This window comes from Entelurus aequoreus, linkage group LG26 (assembly GCF_033978785.1).
Source record: "Entelurus aequoreus isolate RoL-2023_Sb linkage group LG26, RoL_Eaeq_v1.1, whole genome shotgun sequence".
Lineage (NCBI taxonomy): Eukaryota > Metazoa > Chordata > Actinopteri > Syngnathiformes > Syngnathidae > Entelurus > Entelurus aequoreus.
The window spans coordinates 11,610,507-11,633,428 of NC_084756.1; the positions used below are offsets into that span (position 1 = coordinate 11,610,507).

General features: G+C 37.2%; 1 protein-coding gene across 2 annotated transcripts in view; it reads right to left on the reverse strand.

Moving 5' to 3' along the window:
* Window positions 1-22,922, reverse strand: part of col2a1b (collagen, type II, alpha 1b) — a 127,080-nt gene that overhangs the window by 76,254 nt on the left and 27,904 nt on the right. For both annotated transcript variants that reach the window (XM_062037771.1, XM_062037770.1), the window contains 9 exons: window positions 20,075-20,119; window positions 14,641-14,694; window positions 5,544-5,597; window positions 1,076-1,129; window positions 946-999; window positions 824-877; window positions 722-766; window positions 594-647; window positions 467-511 (listed from right to left, as the gene is read on the reverse strand). In XM_062037771.1, the coding sequence (XP_061893755.1) occupies window positions 467-511; window positions 594-647; window positions 722-766; window positions 824-877; window positions 946-999; window positions 1,076-1,129; window positions 5,544-5,597; window positions 14,641-14,694; window positions 20,075-20,119 (459 nt within the window). The remainder of the gene's footprint in view (window positions 1-466; window positions 512-593; window positions 648-721; window positions 767-823; window positions 878-945; window positions 1,000-1,075; window positions 1,130-5,543; window positions 5,598-14,640; window positions 14,695-20,074; window positions 20,120-22,922) is intronic.

The window sequence follows — 22,922 nt, forward strand, 5'->3', positions numbered from 1 at the left end:
GCCATCTTCATGCAACCAGAAAGGAGTTTTTCTAACCTGTAACCTGATTTAAAAACATTTAATTATGATTTTTATACTAAATAATACATTGTGAGAATCTGTTTGAATCGAGAATCAATCACCCAAGGAATAGGAATGAGATCAAATTGTATATTCAGACTAGTGTTATCCAGATTCCAATATTTTAGTACCGGTACCAGCACCAACATGTATTTCGGTAATATACCAATACCGGTATACCGCACAACTCTGACCCCTACCAAGTATGTTTACCACACAAGGAATTTGACTGAGCTCTTTGTGCTTAAAGGTAATAAATAACTAACAACGTGGCAGCCATCATATCTTGGAATGGTATATATTATATTTCAAAATGTAATTAATTTAAAAAATATCAGGATTCTTTCTGTAAATCCAAACAGACCAAGAGGGGCAGGACATGTTAAAAAAGAAGGTATTTACGTACCGGGGGACCAGCAGGGCCGGACAAACCATCATTGCCACGAGCACCCTGCAGTACAAGAATGCAAAGTCAGTTGCAAGATCCAAAGAAAAAGCCAAAGTTCAGACTTCAGACACAAGGGGGCACTCACAGCCACTCCGCTGGGTCCAGGGCGACCTCTCTCACCGGGCAAACCACGAGGTCCCTGTGAGGACGCAGGAGATGGAACTTTAAAAACCGCACTGGTATAAAACTTGTGATACTTCCAAAGAAACATACCATGGGTCCAGGAGCTCCATTCTCTCCTGAAGCACCAGATTCTCCCTGCACACAGGAAGCATGTTAGCATCAAGGCGTCATCCGTAAAGGATCAAATCTTACCTTTGATCCAAGAGCCCCCGTCTCTCCCTTGGTGCCATCCAGACCTGGATAACCCTGCATTGGAGATCAGGCACATAAGTCATCATTAACAACAAATCAATATCACAATCCAGAAAACTCACTCTGTGTCCTTTGATGCCGGGCAGGCCGGGAGTTCCTGGGAATCCACGAGCTCCCTAAAAGGAGAGAAGACATTATGACCTTTTTTTTTTTTTTTTCGGTATTGAGGACCTGCATGTGGAGTCAACTTACCTGAGGTCCAGAAGGTCCACGATCGCCGGATTTTCCGGATTTGCCAGCCTCGCCCTAAATCAGCAACAATAATGTTAGAATTACTAGGAAATTACATTCATTGTTCATCCCTTATTCATATTTTATTTTAAATAATATTCAAAGTAAATTAAATTAATCACAGGTTTTTATTACTTGCTTGCATAACTTAAACTTAAAAAGACCCCACATTTTTGTACACAAATGCAAATATAATAATTTTTAAATGTTCTACTTGAAGGCACGTCATTTATACTTTACTTTTTTGTGATGAATCGCATGTTTTTTTTAATATTTGTTAATATAATTTTTTATTTTATTTTAAATATGTACATTTAAAATAATTGTCTTAAATTTTTACATGTATATTTTAGAGCAGTCAAGAATTTGGATTAATCATGAGTAAATTACAGGGTATTATTACTCACTTGCGTAAGTTAAAGACAGTAAACTTAAAAAAAGACCCCGATATTTGTACAAAAATGCAGTTCTATTGTCAGAATGTCATCCAGGAATACTTTTTGAATACTTTACTTTACGGGATTTTCCAGATTTGCCAGGCTCACCCTAAATCAGCAACAATAATGTTATAATTTTTAAGAAATTACATTAATTGTTCATCCCTTATTCATATTTTTTTTTAAATAACATTCACAGTAAATGAAATTAAACACAGGTTATTATTACTTGCTTGCATAACTTAAACTTAAAAAGACCCCAAATTTTTGTACACAAATGCAATTATAATAGTTTTTAAATGTTCTACTTGAAGGCACGTCATCTATATACTCAAATAATTTGATACCTTTTTGTGATTAATCACATTTTTTAAAAAACATATTTGTTAACATAATTTTTTAAATGTTTTTAAATATGTACATTTAAAATATTATTTTACATTTCATACATTTTTTTTTCTTAAATCAGTTCACTGTAATCCACACTTTTGAATTTATTATTACTCGCTTGCTTAAATTAAAGACAGTAAACTAAAAAAAACATCCCAATATTTGTACAAAAATGCAGTTTTATTGTCAGAATGTCATCCAGGAATACTTTTTAAATACTTTACTTAACCGGATTTTCCAGATTTGCCAGGCTCGCCCTAAATCAGCAACAATAATGTTATAATTTCTAGAAAATTACATTAATTGTTTATCCCTTATTCATATTAATTTTTTAATAATATTCAGAGTAAATGACATTAATCACAGGTTATTAGTACTTGCTTGCATAACTTAAACTTAAAAAGACCCACATTTTTGTACACAAATACAATTTCCAGGAATAGTTTTTAAATGCTCTACTTGAAGGAACATTAAGGCACAACAATAATGTCATATTTTTTTGTGATTAATCACATTTAAAAAAAAAAAAAAGTTAATATATTTTTTTAAAATTTCAAATATGTACATTTAAAATAATTATTTTACATTTCATTTTTTTTTTCTAAAATCAGTTCACTGTAATTCACACTTTTGAATTTGGATTAATCATGAATCAATTACAGGGTATTATTACTTGCTTGCGTAAGTTAAAGACAGTAAACTTAAAAAAGACCCCGATATTTGTACAAAAATGCAGTTTTATTGTCAGAATGTCATCCAGGAATACTTTTTAAATACTTTACTTTACCGGGTTTTCCAGATTTGCCAGGCTCACCCTAAATCAGCAACAATAATATTATAATTTCCAGAAAATTAAATGAATTGTTCATCCCTTATTCATATTTTTTTTAAATAATATTCAAAGTAAATGAAATTGTTTGTAAATTTTTTAATCATTTCATATTTATATTATATTTAATATGTGCTAGTGATTACTTATTAATGGCAGCGTGAGCGCTGGAATGTCTGCTGCTCCCTAGTGGCCAAAAAAGAAATTACGCCTTGCCCTCACAGTGGGTCCAGATTAGTTGTTGCCCAATTTCTCACTTATGTGAGTGAAGAATATGTGAAGGATGGCGTGTCCTAGATGTGAAGACGCGATAAGTTCGAAAGAGAAATAGATGATACATTATTATCTGCTCACATGCACACGCGGTGGTTGTTTGAGCGCACTGCAGCTCGTTAAGAGTGTTTTGAGAAAAGAGCTAGCTTTAAAGGAGCTTTGTGCAATTTGCTCACAGTTAAATCTTTTAAAGCAAAACTATATCTAGAACACCATCAGCTAGCTGATGTTACCATTTTGAAATTGTCTATATTTAGAATAGTATAGAATAGAATAGAAAATACTTTATTGATCCCTGGGGGAAATTCAGCACCACAGTTCGCTCACAATAAACAATAAACACTAAGGTATTATTTTACATGTGAATAATATAAATACAGTCTATTATACAGCATTATTCACATGTGAATAGTATAAATACAGTCTATTATACAGCATTATTCACATGTGAATAATATAAATACAGTCTATTATACAGCATTATTCACATGTGAATAATATATATACAGTCTATATAGCATTATTCACATGTGAATAATATATATATATATATATATATATATATATATATATATATATATATATATATATATATATATACAGTCTATTATACGGAATTATTCACATGTGAATAATATAAATACAGTCTATTGTACATTCAAGTACAGTCAAAAAGGAACATTTGCATTTCACTTTTTGGTAGGTTTATGTAATAAAAAGTTTTGCCGGTCCAAAAGAAACAACAACAATATGCAGTCATCTTGTTATGATAGAATGTACATTCACTAACAGCTAATGCTAACCATCCAAGTCGCTATCATCAGCTAACAACACCCAAAGCTAATGCGCGTGCATGTGTAATGTACGCACTGTAGTCAGAGCTGGGCAAAAATTTTGACTCGGGGGCCACATTGAGAGAAAAAAATGTGTCTGCGGGGCCAATATGTACGTGTGTATAAGTTATATATACACATTTCGCTGGACAGTATGCATATTTTTTTTCCAGGAACACTAATACCAAAAGTCACAATGTCCGATAAAGTTCTAAAAAAAATATGACAGACCAGCTCAAAAAAACGGAAAGGAATTTAACAGTTTTTTACTGAATGGGACACCCAAAATGTACATGAAAATAAAGAAATTTACAATATTATCTATGAACAATAAAACACTGAATATTAACAACATAAGAACATCGTTTACTTCTCAGACCAGCTCCTCCATAGTTGTGTATCTTTTACAATCAAGCAAAACACAACTAAAATGTAACAAACAACAAAAAATGAATGCAAAGTGTAATAAACACCTACAATATGATATATTATCGCGTAAAAATCTGCTTCCGCATCTGTTTGAGACACGCGTTTTAGGCTGGCTGCTCTGAAAACAAACCCCGCCCACTCTGCTTTATTCCTGGCCTGAGCTGCTGTGACCTAGATTACCGTAATAAGTCCTATAACACCCAAAAGTGCAGATTTCGACCATTGAAATACTTTCTATAGTTCAAGACTTACGGTCATTTAAAAACAGTATGAAGTTGGAATTCCAAGATGTTATATGGCAGTTATGTATACTTTATAGACTATGGTCTGTTGCCTTAGTCAGTAAGTAGTCTTTGCCATTAAGTTAAATGTGTTGTCTTTTGTTGAGTCCTACGAAGTGTTCATACTGTAATTATTGTATTTATTACACATCAACTGTTTGATTGTTAAGTTCAAGTTCAAGTTAAAGTACCCATGATTGTCACACACACACTAGGAAATTATTCTCTGCATTAGACCCATCACCCTTGATCACCCCCTGGGACGTGAGGGGAGCAGTGAGCAGCAGCGGTGGCCGCGCCCGGAAATCACTTTTTGGTGATTTAACCCTCAATTCCAACCCTTGATGCTTAGTGCCAAGCAGGGAGTTGATGGGTCCCATTTTTATAGTCTTTGGTATGACTCGGCCGAGGTTTGAACTCAGGGCGGACACTCTAACCACTAGGTAACATGCATCTTAGTGTAGTTTTCATTACCAAATTTAAGGGTTTTGAAATTGCCACGTAAATTGCTATTGCTAATTAGTACCATGTCTATGGCAAATTCAATTTAAATTAGCATCAAGCTAGCTCTTTTTGAAAAGTGGATCCTTTCTTTACGTTTGAATGTTTTCCATCAAGTGTACTTGCTTTGTTGGCATGGCAAAGTGCTTGTTTGCCTGCCAAGTGTTTAGTCTGCAACCATTTAGGACGTGCAACAAAGGTATCAAAATATTGCGCAGTTTGAGTTTGCATGAATCCATACCTGGTAGTACCGACAAAATTTGTTTGGAGTACTGAATGTGGTACCCGCCCCTAGTATTACCATTTTAGGGGCCCCTAATTTGTGAATGTGGAGTGAATGACTTCATAGTTCTCGCTTTAAAGCGCTTTGAGTGTCTAAAAAATGCGCTTTTCAAATCTAATCCTTTATAATTATTATTATAGTTATGGACTTCAAGCTTTGGACAACACACTCACATCATCTCCAGGTTTCCCAGAAGGTCCTGCGGGTCCACGGGGTCCCATGGGGCCCTAAAAGTGTCAAGAAAGCAAGCACAGGTAAGACATGATTACATCATTTGTAAGCAGCTGCAACATGTTTACATTAAAAGTGATCATATTTTCTAGAAGACTCATGTGAGAGGGTCACATTTTCTCCTTGACTTCACAAGCGCACCGGAGACCCTCAGCACACCTGTCAACTTGTTTCCTGGTCGCTTCCTGGTGATTTTAATCACACTTAATGATGCGGCTTGTTTTAAGGTGAAAAGCAAGGCTCTTATGCGGTTAGTGCAATGGTGTGGAAGGAAGCCCTCCAGCTCTGTGCACATTGTGAAGGATTGTGAAAGACCGGGGAGGGTCTGGGCATTTCTGGAGACTTCATTTGGAGAAAACAAAGAGAAGGACGGAGAACAGGGCGTAAAATGGACAGTATTTTTGGAAAAAGCTGCCATTAAGTCGAGAACGGAAGTTGCTGACCTTTGGCGGATCAGGCAGCCAGGTACACCACTGGCATAAACACTTGTTTTTAGGCAACAACCTCAGTAGAAGCATTTAAGTCCCATCTTAAAACTCATTTGTATACACTAGCCTTTAAATAGACCCCCCTTTTAGACCAGTTGATCTGCCGTCTCTTTTCTGCTCTGCCCCCCTCTCCTGCGTGGAGAGGTTATTAGGTGACCACAGATGATGCGCTAGCTGTTCAAAGTCGGAACCCGAGGTGGACCACTCATCTGTGCATCAGTTGGGGACATCTCTGCGCTGCTGATTTTTCTCCACTCAAGATTATCCCCTGCTGACCCCACTATGGACTGGACTCTCACAATATTATGTTAGATCCACTATGGACTGGACTCTCACACTATTATGTTAGATCCACTATGGACTGGACTCTCGAACTATTATGTTAGATCCACTATGGACTGGACTCTCACACTATTATGTTAGATCCACAATGGACTGGACTCTCACACTATTATGTTAGATCCACTATGGACTGGACTCTCACAGTATTATGTTAGATCCACTATGGACTGGACTCTCACACTATTATTTTAGATCCACTATGGCCTGGACTCTCGAACTATTATGTTAGATCCACTATGGACTGGACTCTCACTATTATGTTAGAGCCACTATGGACTGGACTCTCACACTATTATGTTAGATCCACTATGGACTGGATTCTCACACTATTATGTTAGATCCACTATGGACTGGACTCTCACACTATTATGTTAGACCCACTATGGACTGGACTCTCACTATTATGTTAGATCCACTATGGACTGGACTCTCACTATTATGTTAGATCCACTATGGACTGGACTCTCACACTATTATGTTAGATCCACTATGGACTGGACTCTCATACTATTATTTTAGATCCACTATGGACTGGACTCTCACTATTATGTCAAATCCACTAAGGACTGGACTCTCACACTATTAACTAGATCCACTCGACGTCCGTTGCACCGGTTGACCAGGGGTGTGGGGTGTCCCACATCTGCGGTCCCCTCCAAGGTTTCTCATTGTAATCCCATTGGGTTGAGTTTTTTCTTGCCCTGATGTGGGATCTGAGACGAGGATGTCGTTGTGGCTTGTGCAGCCCTTTGAGGCACTCGTGATTTAGGGCTTTAATAAATTAACGTTGACTGATTGATTTGAACCTCTATGAGGCACATAATTATGACCACCACTGATCACGTCCGGAAGTATGCTCGCACTCGCTGCTGTTTCGCCGCTCAAAAGCTAAGTGTTAGCTTTCTATTTGTGTGCTTCTAATTGTTTTAGAGCTTTTGTTATTCCTTCTCCAACATATTTAGTAGTCTTATCAAACTTACAAAGCACCCACTCACTGTTTCACCGCCTCGCTTTTAGCTAGCTAGCTAGCAACTAGACCCAGCGCTGAACAACACCGGCCGCTTGATCACTGGTTGCTTGAAGCCTACCGACCTGAACGACCTACATCTCCTCGCTGGCATTGCCCCTGCAGACGTGAGACGGGAAGTTGCCAGCCGAGTAGAGTTCACAAAAGCTACCAGTGATGAACGCCACCTCCTCCATGGACGTGAACCCTCAGCCCAACGTCTGAAGTCAAGGAGAAGCTTCCTAAGCAATGTCCAGCCCCTAACAACATCTCGGAAAGAAACCAGACTCCAGCCATGGACACAAAGACTAGAGAAAGACCCCCCTCCTATTGACATGGGAATCCCCCCCTTCTGAAGACCTGCCCCCCGGGTCGGAAACACCATGGGTCCAGTGGAAGACACTAAACCGCCTGAAAACAGGAACGAGGCGATCAAAAGCTGCTCTGGCCAGATGGGGCTACAAAACTGCCCAACCAGAAGCTAACTGCTATCTTTCTATCTGTGTGCTTGTAATTGTTTTATAGCTTTTGGTATTCCTTCTCAGGTGGCAAATTATGACATGTTCAATCTATTGCAGCACCAAGCAAACAATCTCAAGATCCCCATCATATCAGTTCCTGGATGTGGTCAAAATTATTTAAAGCGCACCCCGCAAAATAGGCGTAATGTTATTAATATCAGTACTACGGATACCATTAACAAAAAATCCTCAAAACAGCCCACTACCTATAATATGGACTTTTTAAACATCAGATCATTGTCTCCCATAGAGTTATTAGTTATTGAGGTCATTCAAGACAACAATCTTAACGCCATCGGTCTCAGTGAGACTTGGCTAAAAACAGATGGAGTATTTTCACTTAATGAGGCATCTCTTCCTAACTATCCGAGTGCACATATTGCCTGTCCCCTTAAAAAGGGGTGGAGGGGTCGCACTAACATCCAATGAAAACCTTAACCTCAGCCCTAATAATTTGAGGTGCTTACTATGAGGTCTGTCGCACCGCTGCCTCTCCATCTGGCTGTTATCTATCGTCGCCCTGGGCCCTATCCGGACTTCATCAGCCAATTTTCAGAGTTTGTTGCGGATCTACTGACGCATGCTGATAACATAATTATAATGGCAAAATGTATTATCCATACGAATAGCTTGTCAGACTCTGCGTGCGTGGCGCTCCAGACTATAATTCATAGCTGTGGTCTTACACAAATAATAAATGAACCCACGCATTGCAACGGTAATACGATAGATCTAGTCCTCACCACCTCCAAAGTTATGGTACTTCTGTACACTAAAGTAATGTCCGATCACTATCACTTATATAATTCGAAGTTCTGACCCATTGTCAACAAGCTACTAATAATCACTGCTATAGCGGCCGTAACATTAACGCTGCCACAACTACGACTCTTGCTGGCCTATTGTCTTCGACATTGGCACCATTCCCAAATTATGTGGGCTCTATTGATAACCTTACTTACAACTTTAACGACGTCCTGCGCAACGCCATTGATTAATTCCCAGACTTCCTGTTCCGGTAGCTGAACCGGCGCTCGCAAATTTTACTCCAAACATTTAAGTTTAATAATGTAAGGAGAAAGTTTGCAATTAATTTAACAAGTGAATGTCTGGAGTAAATAGCCGGTGCGCTGTTACAAAGACGAGATGGCGCCCAAGGCTGATTATAGCGAACTTAAAAAGTCAATCGACACTCTGATCGAGGAAGTTGCTACGATCAAGGAGCAGCAGAAAACCATCATGTCCCTTGTTGTGCAGCTGGATCAGATGAGGGCTGACAATTTGGAGAAAGACAAGAAAATCGCAATTCTGGAGAACAGAGTTGCTGATATTGAGCAGTACACACGGATCAATGATGTCATCATCACCGGACTTAGCATCAAACCCCGGTCTTACGCACGAGCAGTAGCCCCAGCGAATGGAGGGGAGCCGGCGGAGTTGGATGTTATTTCGATGGAGCGACAGGTAGCGGTCTTCATGCAGTCCAAGGATATACAACTGGACTGTAACAGCATCGAAGCATGTCACCTCTTGCCCAGGAGAGGAACAAACGACAAGCCGAGCGTAGTTCTGAGATTTGTCAATAGAAAGCACAAGATCGCGTTGCTAAAACAGGGAAGGAAGCTAAAAGGAACAAACGTATACATGAACGACCATTTGACCAAACGAAATGCTGATATAGCCCGAAAAGCACGCCAAATGAGGAAAGAGAAGAAAATTCTACAAACTTGGACTGCGAACTGTAAAGTATTCATCAAACTCAACGGCACTCCGGAGAGCGCCAAAGTGCTGCTGATTAGAAACATCGAAGATCTGAACGAATATGACGTATGAACTGGAATGTAAGGTAAAAGCGATTAAACACAATCATGACACACATTGACAATACGCAAGATGACACTAGCCACATAATTCAGTTGGTAAGTGAATATGACAATGTACAGTTGAAAGCATCTCAATACACTGAGCACCACCTACAAGACTTGGAACATGATATAGACCCGGACAATAATTTCCTCCTCAATATCAATGAGAACTGCTGCTACTACACCAATGAACAGTACAACCAGAATATTATTACTAAAGGCAAATTGTCCATTATCCATTTCAATAGTAGAAGCCTAAACAGGAATTTCAAGGACATCAAGGACTATTTACACACCTTTTCACAACCATTTAACATAATTGCAGTATCTGAAACTTGGATTAACAGTGAAAAAGTGACAGATTTTGAACTGGATGGTTATGATTTTATTAATATGAATAGACAAAACAAGGGGGGTGGAGGGGTGGCAATCTATGTGGATAACACCTTGAGATTTAAACGTCTGGATGATATGACAACTGTGGTTGATAACCTACTTGAATGTCTAACAATTGAAATTTGTATGGAAAAAAGTAGAAATGTCATTATTAGTTGTGTATACAGATCGCCAGGTACAAGCTTAGAACGTTTTACAGATTGGATGGAATGCCTGTTTTCAAAGGAGAGTAACGTTAGTAAAGCTGTCTTCATTTGTGGAGACTTTAATATTGACATGTTAAATCCCAGTAAAACTAAAGATATAGATAATTTCATTGACACAATGTACAGTATGAGTCTATATCCCAAAATCACCAGACCCAGTCGAATTACGTCTCACTCTGCCACTCTAATCGACAACATATTCACTAATGATATTGAGAATAAGACCGTAAGTGGGCTATTGATCAAAGATATCACTGACCACCTCCCAGTTTTTCTGATATTTAATGGAAACTACAGGACAAAAAAACTAGAAAAGCCAACCCAATACAGAAGAACGAGATCAGAGGAATCCATTAGTTCATTTAAACATGATTTACTGGAGCAGAATTGGGATGTAATTTATGAAAATGGTGATGTTAATAGTGCTTACAATATATTCTTGAGAATATTTAGGTCATTATATGATAAAAATTGCCCAATAAAAGAATGCACCAGTAGAAGAAAATATACCAATTGTCCTTGGATCACAAAGGGATTGCAAAATGCTTGCAAAAAGAAAAACACTCTTTACAGGGAATTTATAAGATTGAAAACAAAAGAAGCAGAAAATAAATATAAAAAATATAAAAACAAATTAACTCATATTATAAGGTCAAATAAGAGAGATTATTATAAGAAATTACTAGATGATAATAAAAACAATATCAAAGGAATATGGAATTTATTAAACAGTATTATAAGAAACAGTACCTCTTCAAATAACTATCCAACGTATTTCACAAATGATGGTAAAGAAAATGATAATATTGAAGATGTGGCTAATGCCTTCAATAAATTCTTTGTAAGTATTGGACCTGAACTTGCAGAAAAAATCCCAGATCCACGGACAACTGGTAAAAATATGGAGGGATTGTTGGAGAGAAATCCCAATTCTATGTTTTTAAATGCAGTGGGTGAAGAAGAAGTGTTGGATATTGTAAACAAATGTAAGAACAAAATGTCCACTGACTCCAATGACATTAGTATGGCATTGGTGAAAAAGGTCATTACAGGGATATCAAAACCATTAACATACATCTGTAATTTGTCATTTCAAACCGGCGCATTTCCAAATGAAATGAAAATAGCTAAAGTTATACCTCTGTTTAAAACTGGGAGCAAACACCACTTCACAAACTATAGACCCGTCTCTTTACTTCCACAATTCTCTAAAATATTAGAAAAACTATTCAATAACAGGTTAGATACATTTATAGAAAAGCATAAATTACTCTCTGACTGTCAATATGGGTTTAGATCAAACAGATCTACATCAATGGCAATAGTTGAAACAATAGAGGAAATCACAAATGCCATAGAAAAGAAACAATATGCAATGGGAATATTTATTGATCTAAAAAAAGCATTTGACACAATTAACCATGATATATTAATCAATAAAATGGAAAAGTATGGAATCAGGGGAGTTGTATTGGATTGGCTTAAAAGCTACTTAAATAAGAGACAACAGTTTGTGAAGTTGGGGGATTGCTGTTCATCATGTTTGGATATTGCTTGTGGTGTCCCCCAGGGGTCAGTGTTGGGGCCAAAACTGTTCATCCTGTATATCAATGATATATGTAAAGTGTCTACATTATTGAAATTAGTGTTATTTGCTGATGACACTGATATTTTTTGTTCAGGGGATGACTTAAATCAGTTGCAGGAAGTCATTATGGAAGAAATGAGTAAACTAAAAACTTGGTTTGACTATAATAAATTGTCATTAAACCTGACTAAGACTAAGCTAATACTGTTTGGAAAGAGGACACGTGAAACAAGGGTGCAGATACAAATAGATGGAGTGGATATTGAAAGGGTTTTTGAAATAAAATTCCTTGGAATTACAATTGACGATCAAATTAACTGGAAATCACATATAAAACATGTACAATCTAAGCTGTCAAGAAGCATCTCAGTAATAAATAAAGCAAAGCAGGTTCTGGATCACAAATCACTCCACATTCTTTACTGTTCATTAGTTTTACCATATTTAACCTACTGTGTGGAAGTCTGGGGGAATAATTATAAAAGCTCATTAAATTCAATAACTATACTTCAGAAAAGAGCTGTACGGATCATCAACAAGGTTGGATATCTGGACCATACTCACTCACTATTCTTACAGTCAAAAATATTGAAATTTAATGATATTATTCTGTATCAAACTGCACAAATAATGTATAAAGCCAAAATAAATAAACTCCCAGGAAGCATTCAAAAATTGTTCAGCACACGAGAGGGCGGTTATAATTTAAGGGGGAATTTAAATTTCAAAATGCTTAGTTATAGAACGACCATTAAAAGTTTTTGTATTTCAATTTGTGGAGTGAAATTATGGAATGGTTTGAAGGATGAGTTAAAGCAATGTCCAAACATAAACCAGTTTAAAAAGAAGTATAAGTACATGGTATTCCAGAGGTACAGAGATGAAGAAGGGCTTTGATATTGGGTTGTTTGTGTTACAGAAGAGTGTGGGGCTGCCCATTGAGGCAGTGGTGTTGTTGTGGTGGCATCATACCATTTCCATGATCACTAGTGGTAATGATGTGGCTATGTATGTGTGTAGTGTGCATATGTATGTATATATCTATGATGTATGTACAGTATATATACGTTCTTTGAGTTTGTACATTGAGTGAACAGGTAGTTCTAGCTCAGAGTAATTTATGATTTAAAGAAAAGGGGTGGGATTAAATAAGTGTAAACTTCTTCTCACTCCTTTTCAAATATGTAAAAAAAAAAAAAGAAGGAAAAAAAAAAGAAAAGAAAAAGAAAGTCCAATGCTCATTTGTTTTTGTTTTTTATTCTCCATTGTTTTTCATTTTGTTATAATGGCTGTTAAGGCTATAGCACTGTATTGGATCAGGCTTGCTCTTGTTTTTATGCATATTTGAAATAAAAATATATCAATCAAAAAAAAAAAAATAGCATAGCGCCGCTAAAGCCTATAAAGGCCCCTAAAAGGCGTACCCCCTTTACAGAAAAAAACACAGCTCTTGAACTATAATGTAGAAAACTGGAACGCAAATGGTGTGCAACTAAACTACCTTTATATACCTATATACATATATACCTATATTTATATACCTATACTGTATATACCTTTATATACCTATTTGTCCTGGGCATGACGTTAAAGTGCATCCGGCAGTGGAGGCTCCTCGATGGGGTCTTGGGGCACTAGGAGGTTAACCCCTTTACAACTGTTACCCCAGGTGGCCCTTGGCAAAGGCCTAGTACCTGACTTCCCCCTAGCCAGGGATACGGTGAAGACCTCAACGGCGGAGCAGGCGGAAGACGGTAGATTTAAGAACTACCACAACGGCTGCAATAGCAGAGGGAGGCTGCAGCAGAAAAGGGTCCCCAGTCGTCTTGGACTCCATGCCACTGGACCCTGACCCGATTCTGTCAAGGATCGTGTGGTGACTGTCTGTGCACCAGTCTCCCCACGTTAAACAAAGTCACGCACAGGCATCCTCCATAAAGGGATACACCCCTACCAGGAGGATCGTCATACTCGTTCGAGTGACCACCGATGATGATATACCTATATACATATATACCTATATACACACCTATACTGTATATACCTTTATCAACCTATATACATAATAACCTATATTGTATATATCTTTACATACCTATATACATATATACCTATACTGTATATACCTTTATATACCTATATACATTTATACCTATATATATATATATATATATATATATACCTATACTAGCTCACCTGCACTGGCTTCCTGTGCACTTAAGATGCGACTTTAAGGTTTTACTACTTAGGTATAAAATACTAAAGAGTCTAGCTCCATCCTATCTTGCTGATTGTATTGTACCATATGTCCCGTCCAGCAATCTGCGTTGTAAAATTTTTGAAAAGATAGGAAAACCTGACAGGTAGAAGCATAATAACATTATTGTACAGTAAAATATCCAATGTCTCCGTGGTGAAAGCTGCGTGGTACACATAAACATCTCATGTAAATAGGGTGGTCTGCATGAAGCTGCTCGGCATCTCTAAGTGCAAACGTAAAGGCGCAGAAAAGCGTGTGACCCTGCAACACATTGAAGTCCTTACAAAAATATGTACAGAATATGGATAGAAATATTGTAAGGGGTTGTTACTATAGTTACTGTACGGCAGATGTGTTTGAGACTTACAGCTTGTCCAGACTCTCCAGCCTCTCCCGGACTGCCTTGAAAACCTTGAGGGCCCTGCAGGACAAGAAACAACAACAAATGTCAGATTCTATCATAAAAATTAAATTAAAGGCTGAAATATGGAGATAAAATGACAGTCATTATTGTGTTTTGAAATAAAAAAATTTACAAAAAAAGGCTGAAATATGGAGCTACACAAAAACCTACCTTTTAAGATAGAAAAAATAAATAAAATACACGATTAAACAAGCTAAAAATTAAGTATCATGTTCTGTTAAATAAAAATAAAACTACTTCATACAAAAACAATTGTATGATGGATTCTATTGCGTTATAAGATAAAAAAACTGAAATACGAAGATGAAAAAGACAGGTCCTTTTTAAGTTGAATAAAATAAATAAAATAATGAATGTTGCCTATATGAGATTTTTTGTGTTGTATTGTTAAAATATTATAGCAAATATACAGTTAAATTCACACGTGTGTTGTGAACTTCATTTTACTTCAGACTCTTTGATTATGCTAGGTTCACACCAACGCCGCTTTGACGGCGCTTTAAAGCGGCATGCAAAGCGGCGTTATAGCGTAACAAAGCCTGATTAAAGCGTGAGGGTCCTAATGGATCGTGGGAAAGCTTGTAGTGAAGCGGGACATGCGGCAAGTTGGCCAAATTTTTTTTAACAGTTTAAAAAAATTCTGCGCTCTGTCAAGAATGGAATAAAGCGCCGAGAGCGTATGAGAGCGCGAAAAAGCGTGACAAAGCTCAGCAAAACTTGACTAAAAGCGTAGGAAAGCTTAACAGATCTTGGTTCAAAGCGCGGACCCCTACAAATAGGAAGTCACTGTGATATTGACTAGTGACATTGAAACTTTTATGTAAATCCAACACAGGATTACAAATCCCTTCTCTTTTGCATCATTGCCTTTTTTATACGATGATCATTGTTTCTGTACTTCTGTTAGAGTTTGCTGTTTGATGTTGCAGTTTGACATTACTGTCTATAATTTTTCTGTATGAACATGTTAATAATAAAGAGAATATGTTACGTTTTATAAAATAAATGCCTTTTATTATTTTCAACTAGCATAAGAAATGAAAGATAGATATTTATTAAGATGACAAAAATAAAAGAAAAGATATGAAACATAATATAACGAAAAAAAAAGAGAAATTGAAAAAATAAATGAATATAAAAAATGTGTGGATAATTGCCTTTTATTATTTTCAACTAGCATAAGAAATGAAAGATAGATATTTATTAAGATGACAAAAATAAAAGGAATGAAGATATAAAACATAATATAACGAGAAAAAAAAGAGAAATTGAAAAAATAAATGAATATAAAAAATGTGTGGATAATTGCCTTTTATTATTTTCAACTAGCATAAGAAATGAAAGCTAGATATTTATTAAGATGACAAAAATAAAATAAATGAAGATATAAAACATAATATAACGAAAAAAAAAGAGAAATTGAAAAAATAAATGAATATAAAAAATGTGTGGATAATTGCCTTTTATTATTTTTAACTAGCATAAGAAATGAAAGATAGATATTTATTAAGATGACAAAAATAAAATAAATGAAGATATAAAACATAATATAACGGAAAAAAAAGAGAAATTGAAAAAATAAATGAATCTAAAAAATGTGTGGATAATTGCCTTTTATTATTTTCAACTAGCATACGAAATGAAAGATAGATATTTATTAAGATGACAAAAATAAAAGAAATGAAGATATAAAACATAATATAACGGAAAAAAAAGAGAAATTGAAAAAATAAATGAATATAAAAAATGTGTAGAAAACAGTCTACTGAGTTTTTCACATTTTTTTCTTTTTTGTTGTTGTAACAATGCACAACCTGATAATCGTGTCAGAGCCTGATTTAAAGCGTCAGGATCGCATCAAAGCGTAATAAAGTTCAATAAAGCGTAATAAAACGTATCAAAGCGTGATTTAAAGCGTATCAAAGTGGGATCAAAGCGTGAGGAACGGTAACAAAGCGGCAACTAATTTGTATCAGAGCGTATCAGAGCGTCTCAAAGCATAACATTACTTCAGAGATCGGGATATTCGTGGAAAAATTGACAAAAATGACGGCGCTTTGCTCGCCGCTTTAAAGCGCGGCAAGCGCCGTTGGTGTGAACCAGGCATCAGGCGCACGCACGTATGCAGCGACATCGTCCACCTATGTGTTGTTTTGGAGGCATTGATGCGTGTTTTGGTATTTCTAATCAAGGCTGAAAGAACAATGGCTGCAAATGTCTAACACCAAATTCAAGCTGTCTTCAATAGCTACGGAATGGTACTAATGTACAAAAGTCTGAATAAGGAGAAACTAGTCTCAGATATTAACATTTTATCCATAATAATAATTTTAAATAAATACACATTGTTTTGCTAAAATTCCCCTCATCGATGAATGGAACAGCTCAAGCTCTTCATAATTTCTTTTTTCTGGTGACCATGGACTCCTTGACCCATTGAATAATTTTTCATCTGGGCTCACTTTTGCACCGCTCGTGGTGTTTACGTACTTACTTAATTACGTACTTACTTAATTGACAATGCTTTTGCGGGAGTGAGACCAACGCTGTAACATTTACCCGCAGCCTGTTTAACAAAACAATACTTGTGAACTCTTCTAGAAGACCCGAGCTTTGACTGTTCAACAAAATAATATGTGTATAGTTCAACAATATGATATAGAATTGAAAAAAAAAAATAGTTTCACAAATCCTATTGCATTATAAAATATTATAAAGCTAAACTACGGCACTTAAATGGCTGCATCCTTTTGTATAAAATAATAAAAAATAGACCGGACAAAAATCATGTAATGGCTACATTAATTATAGATTGGCACTGTTCCCCTATAATTAAAAAAAGCGGGGTTTCATCCTTTGCTCCAAAGACCTAACCTCCATCCTGACCTCATGGTAAACTACCGGCCAGTGTCCCACCTTCCCTTTATCTCGAAAATCTGCAGAAAAAATGGTTGGTCCCCACATCTGCGGTTTCTCATTGAGCCCATTGGGTTGAGTTTTTTTCTTGCCCTGATGTGGGATCTGAGCCAAGGATGTCCTTGTGGCTTGTGCAGCCCTTTGAGACACTATATAAATAAACTTTGATTGATTGATTGTTCTACAACTAATTAAATTTAAAACACTTAATTTGATGTTAGAAATTGAACAGGCTACTTATTAGGTTTAATTTCACAATACTTTGTTGTGTACATTAGCCAAATAAAAAACCTAAATGTGATGCATTTGGGATATTGTTGGTAGTCTTCATTTTAACAACACTATTCAGGAATATCCATGCGGTAAAAGTCTGCGCTCTGCTAAATCCATTCCGGTTTTAAACTGAATTGCAATGTGAAAAAAAATAAAGACAGCCATTAAAAATCCACAACTCTGTCTGCTTCTGAAAGCAGCCGCAGGTTTCAGAGTATAAAACAGGAGGAGAGGACGACTCGTTCAAGTTGAAACGTGTCAGCGCGGGCACGCCATGTTTAATCGCTTTGCTCTGGAGGTCGCTAGGAAGCTCCCGGGGGGCCTACAGGTGAAACGGGCGAGAGGAGAAGACGAGGGGGGGGGGGGGGGGGGGGGGGGGGGGGGGGGCGCAAGATAGGGCGAGACATAAATCCTCAGCTAAATCGTCAGGTGTTCCTCAGGGGACAGGAAAACTTGCTAGACAGTGCAGCTGGGAAAGTAAAAGTCTTCCACAGCCATCTCAGGCTATGTGTGTCAGGCTTGTCCCTGACAGTTTGGTCAAGTTTTAGTTTTTTCTCTGTGTTTGTTTTATTTCCCGTCAGCACTCCTATTTTGGTTCAGTTTCCTCTTTGTCTTTCTGGTGCCAATCAGCCAGCTACTATTTAAACCTGCTTTGTCCTCCACTCGGTGCTGGATTATTGTCACTACTACCTGTCGTTCCTACCTGTCGTGTAGATCGTTACAGCTACTACCTGTCGTGCTACTACTTGTCCTTGTACCTGTCGTCGTAGCGGTAAGCTGTTCCTGTTAGCTATTTCTCCTAGCTCTTTTGTTTTGTGTTTTCTTGTTAGCCATTAGCTGTTTCCAGTTTTTCTGTTTGCTGGTTCCTGTTTTCAGTTTTGGCTATTCCTAGTTCCTGGTTTGTGTTTTTACCTTTATTTTGATGAACATTAAATCATGTTTTCCTGGACAATGCCTGCCGCCCTCTCTGCATCTTGGGGTTCGTCAACAACTCAATGTGACAATGTGTACACTAAGCCGGATAACCCCTTAAACGAATAATTATTTAGCCTAAGCCACACTAAACCATCGTTTAAGGTCCCCCTCCTCGGACAATTTTTTACACGGGTAAGTGCGCCGTGTATTTCTTGAATCTCCGGCTCTTAGCTTTGTATGGACTCATTGATCCTTTACAAACTGAGTTCGGAGAGGAAGTGACGCCAGAAAGAACGCGCCACAGCCAGCTTCATAATAAAGTGGTTTCGTAACTCTGAGCTAAGCACTGGAAATATGGAGGCGAGTCATCCAGGCATGCCCGTGTTTCTCCTCCCGTCTGTACAGACGCTTGTGGAAATCACACATGAATACCTTAAGAGACAACGATTGCAGCTATTTGGGATACAACACTTCTCAGACGGAAAGATAACTTTCCAATGTCCAGGTCAGCTGTGATTCTACTTAGGGAAAAACTTTGTTTATTTGTCAAAGGAGAGACAACAAGAATGCGGGCTCCCGTGGATGTGATAAAAAAGGTAGCATGTGCTTTGTATTACCTGGCCGTCGAGGGAAGACTACGGAAAACATCAAATGCTTTTGGACAGGCAAAGCAGACTGTATCAGTTATTGTCCGCCATGTATGTCGCGGACTCAACGTCTAGTTCCAGAGTATATAAAGTCACCAAAAAGGAATGGACAATGAAGGTGAAGGCAAAAGAGTGAGGAGTGTCCTGACCAGATATCTAGATCCCTAGTTTGATTGTTGTCAAATGTTCTTTATCACATTGTTTACGTGTCTAATAAAGATCTGATTAATTTATGATGTCTCAGGTGTGATTCACTACAATAGGGCCCCACAGCACACTGGATTCCAGTTAACTGAAATACCACAACACTGGATATTATTCAGATAAGTTACATTTAAGAACTTGCACACAAAGCAACACTGGAGGTGACTATGACGTGCGTATTTTCTGCGCATGCGTTTAGGTCGCGTTGCGCCGGCTGACGGAGAGGGTGAGGGAGTGTTAAACAACCATTGTGTGTGTGTGGACAAGGAAAAGGTTCGTTGGGATTGACCCTGGATAACCTTAGCTGGCTTAGTGTAAAAGGGGCCTCAATCAAACATGTAAACATTGGTATCATGCAGCGTTACGTTCTAGCAGGGAGTGAGTGTGACACACAGCCAGTGTGGTGCAAAGTGGGTACTTACAGGAGCTCCGGTGGGGCCAGGTGCTCCTCTGGGACCCATTGGGCCCTGAATTTGGGGGGGAGGAGAAAAGACAATCAGGAAACTTGACATGAAACGATCACGACAACAAAAAACAAATATTACAAACGTATTTAAATGTAATATCATGCAAAGTACAACCACAGTGATAAAGTTAAAGTGAAGTTAAAGTACCACTGATAGTCACACACACACTAGGTGTGACCACCTGGGAGGGGAGGGAAGCAGTGAGCAGCACTGGTGGCCGCGCTTGGGAATCATTTTTGTCATTTAACCCCCAATTCCAACCCTTGATGCTGAGTGCCAAGCAGGGAGGTAACGGGTCCCATTTTTATAGTCTTTGGTATGACTCGGCCGGGGTTTGAACTCACAACCTTCCAGTCTCCGGGTGGACACTCTAACCACAAGGCCACTGACCAGGTCAAAACATTTTTGCATTGTTAAATTTCCTCATGTTTACGATTGTTCGGGTGTACTGAAAGTTAAGACAAGTGAGAATATATAAAGATCTGTTTTTGTTGTTTGAACATCTGTCAAAAATCTGACCCTATTTATAACAACAATACACATATCCAATTGAGCTCAAGAATTAGTTTTGGTTGATTTAAGTTGTGTCAAAAGTTAAAAAAAAACACACGACCTAAGGCAATAAGCCAATTCGCATCATCATAATGATAAACTTATTTTTCCATTGTTCATTTTCAATTGTTCAGGTGTGCAATGTTAAAGCTCAGTTTTGCTTGATTTAGGTTGTGTCAGAATCCATACAAACTATAACCTCCACATGTAAAAAATTAATTGTGTTAAAATGCAATTAAAGCGGTATCCATACTTCTATGCTCGCCCCACAGTTAGCTAGGCTGAGTATGTAATCCATTTTGGTTGATTTAAATCAGGGGTGTCCAAATTGCAGCCCATGGTGCCATTAGCAGCCATCAGCTGCTCAAGACATTTTTTTTATATCCATATTCATATTCTACAATACTATTACAAAAAACGAACATAAAAAAAGTAATAAAAGAGCAAACAGGTGTAATGTAATGTTAAAATGTTGACGCTAATGTCAAAGCTGACATGCAGACTGTTTTTTCTTCAAAAAAATTCTATATATTGTATTGTATTTGAGAATTAAAAATATCTATATGGCCCCTGTATATGTTGATTTTTCAGTGGGAAAGGTTTGGACACCCCTGCTTTAATTTATGTCAAATGCTATGAAAAACACGCATGACCTAAGGCACAGGTACCAAACTCAAGGCCCGGGGGCCAGTTCTGGCCCGCCATATCATTCTATGTGGCCCGCAAAAGCCTGGAAAAAATGAGTTTAAATAAGATACTTTTAAAAATTTTTTTTAATAAATGCATTCCGTTCTATCAATTTTGACAGAAAAAAATGCATATTTTAAACTTTTATATATTATATATATTACATAGTATATTATTATATACTGTATTGCAAAACTATTTTTGTGAGATAAAAACAAATCGTTAAATATCTGCTTGTCATCTTTATTTATGATCTTAAAGCAAGTTATCCATAAAAAAATTAATAATCAAATGCATATGCATTTCGATTAATCATGATTAATCACAGGTTATTACCCGCATGCATAATGTAAATTCATTTTAAAAAGCGACCCTCTAAAAGCAGCCATTACTGCGATGTGGCCCTGAATGAAAATGAGTTTGACACCCCTGACCTAAGGCTACACAAGCTGCATCACCAACATGATAAACAGATTGTTTAATTGAGCAGTGTTGTTTACCTTTTGTTTTCCATTGTGCAGGTGTGCATAATGTTAAGGCCAGTTAGCATGTATAAAGATCAAGTTTTGTTTGATTTAAAATCTGTCAGAAGAGATAAAACCCACATAGCCTGAAAATACACAATCAACATAATATAATAATAACTTATCGTTCAATTGAACAGTGTTGTCTATTTCTTGTTTTCGATTGTGCAGGTGTACGTTAAAGCTTCAGTAATACCAGTATGTGAAGATCAGTTTTGGTTGATTTAAGTTGTGTCAAAAGCTAAAAAAAACACACCAGATCTGAAGCTACACACTAAAAAATGCTGGGTTATTTCCATAACCCAATTTATGAGTTGCTAATGTTGGGTCAAATTGTGGAGTTATTTTTATGAAGAGCAATCCATCTAATATTTTAACTCAATTTCTGGGTTGTCAAATATATGAACCATTTTGGGTTGTTTTTCAACAAGTAACGCATTTTTGGGTAAAATGCTTTTTTAAATTAAAAAGTTACTTTTTTCTTGAATGGAATTTTATTGTGGATTAATCTCATTAACATTATTTACAATCACCTAACATTGAGCTAGCATAACTCAACTTTTGGGTTAAATAATTCAACCCAATAGTTTGGTTGGGAATAACCGAACATTAAGTTATCATAACTCAACATTTTGGTTAAATAATTGAATGCAAAAATTGGGTTGAAAAAATGAACCCAAAAATGTTGAGTTAAAATAACTCAAATAAGGGGTTCGTCCTTTTCTGAACCAGCAGTTGGGTTAAAATTGGGTTATTTTTTAACCCGACATTTATTAGTGCGCACACAATCCACATCATCACAATGATAAACTTGTTGCTCAAGGGTTAATTTTCGATGGTTCAGGTGTGCAACGTTAAAGCTCAGTCTTGGTCAATCAAAAAGCCACACAAAACCTCCACATGTAAAGATTAAATGGTGTGACATTGAAATTAAAGTGGCGTCCATACTTCTACGGTTCACAGGTCACCAGCATTTTTCGAGGTTAGTTGAACTCTGCGTGACTTGGCGACAAGGAATTTAAAAAAAATCAGCAGCAGGT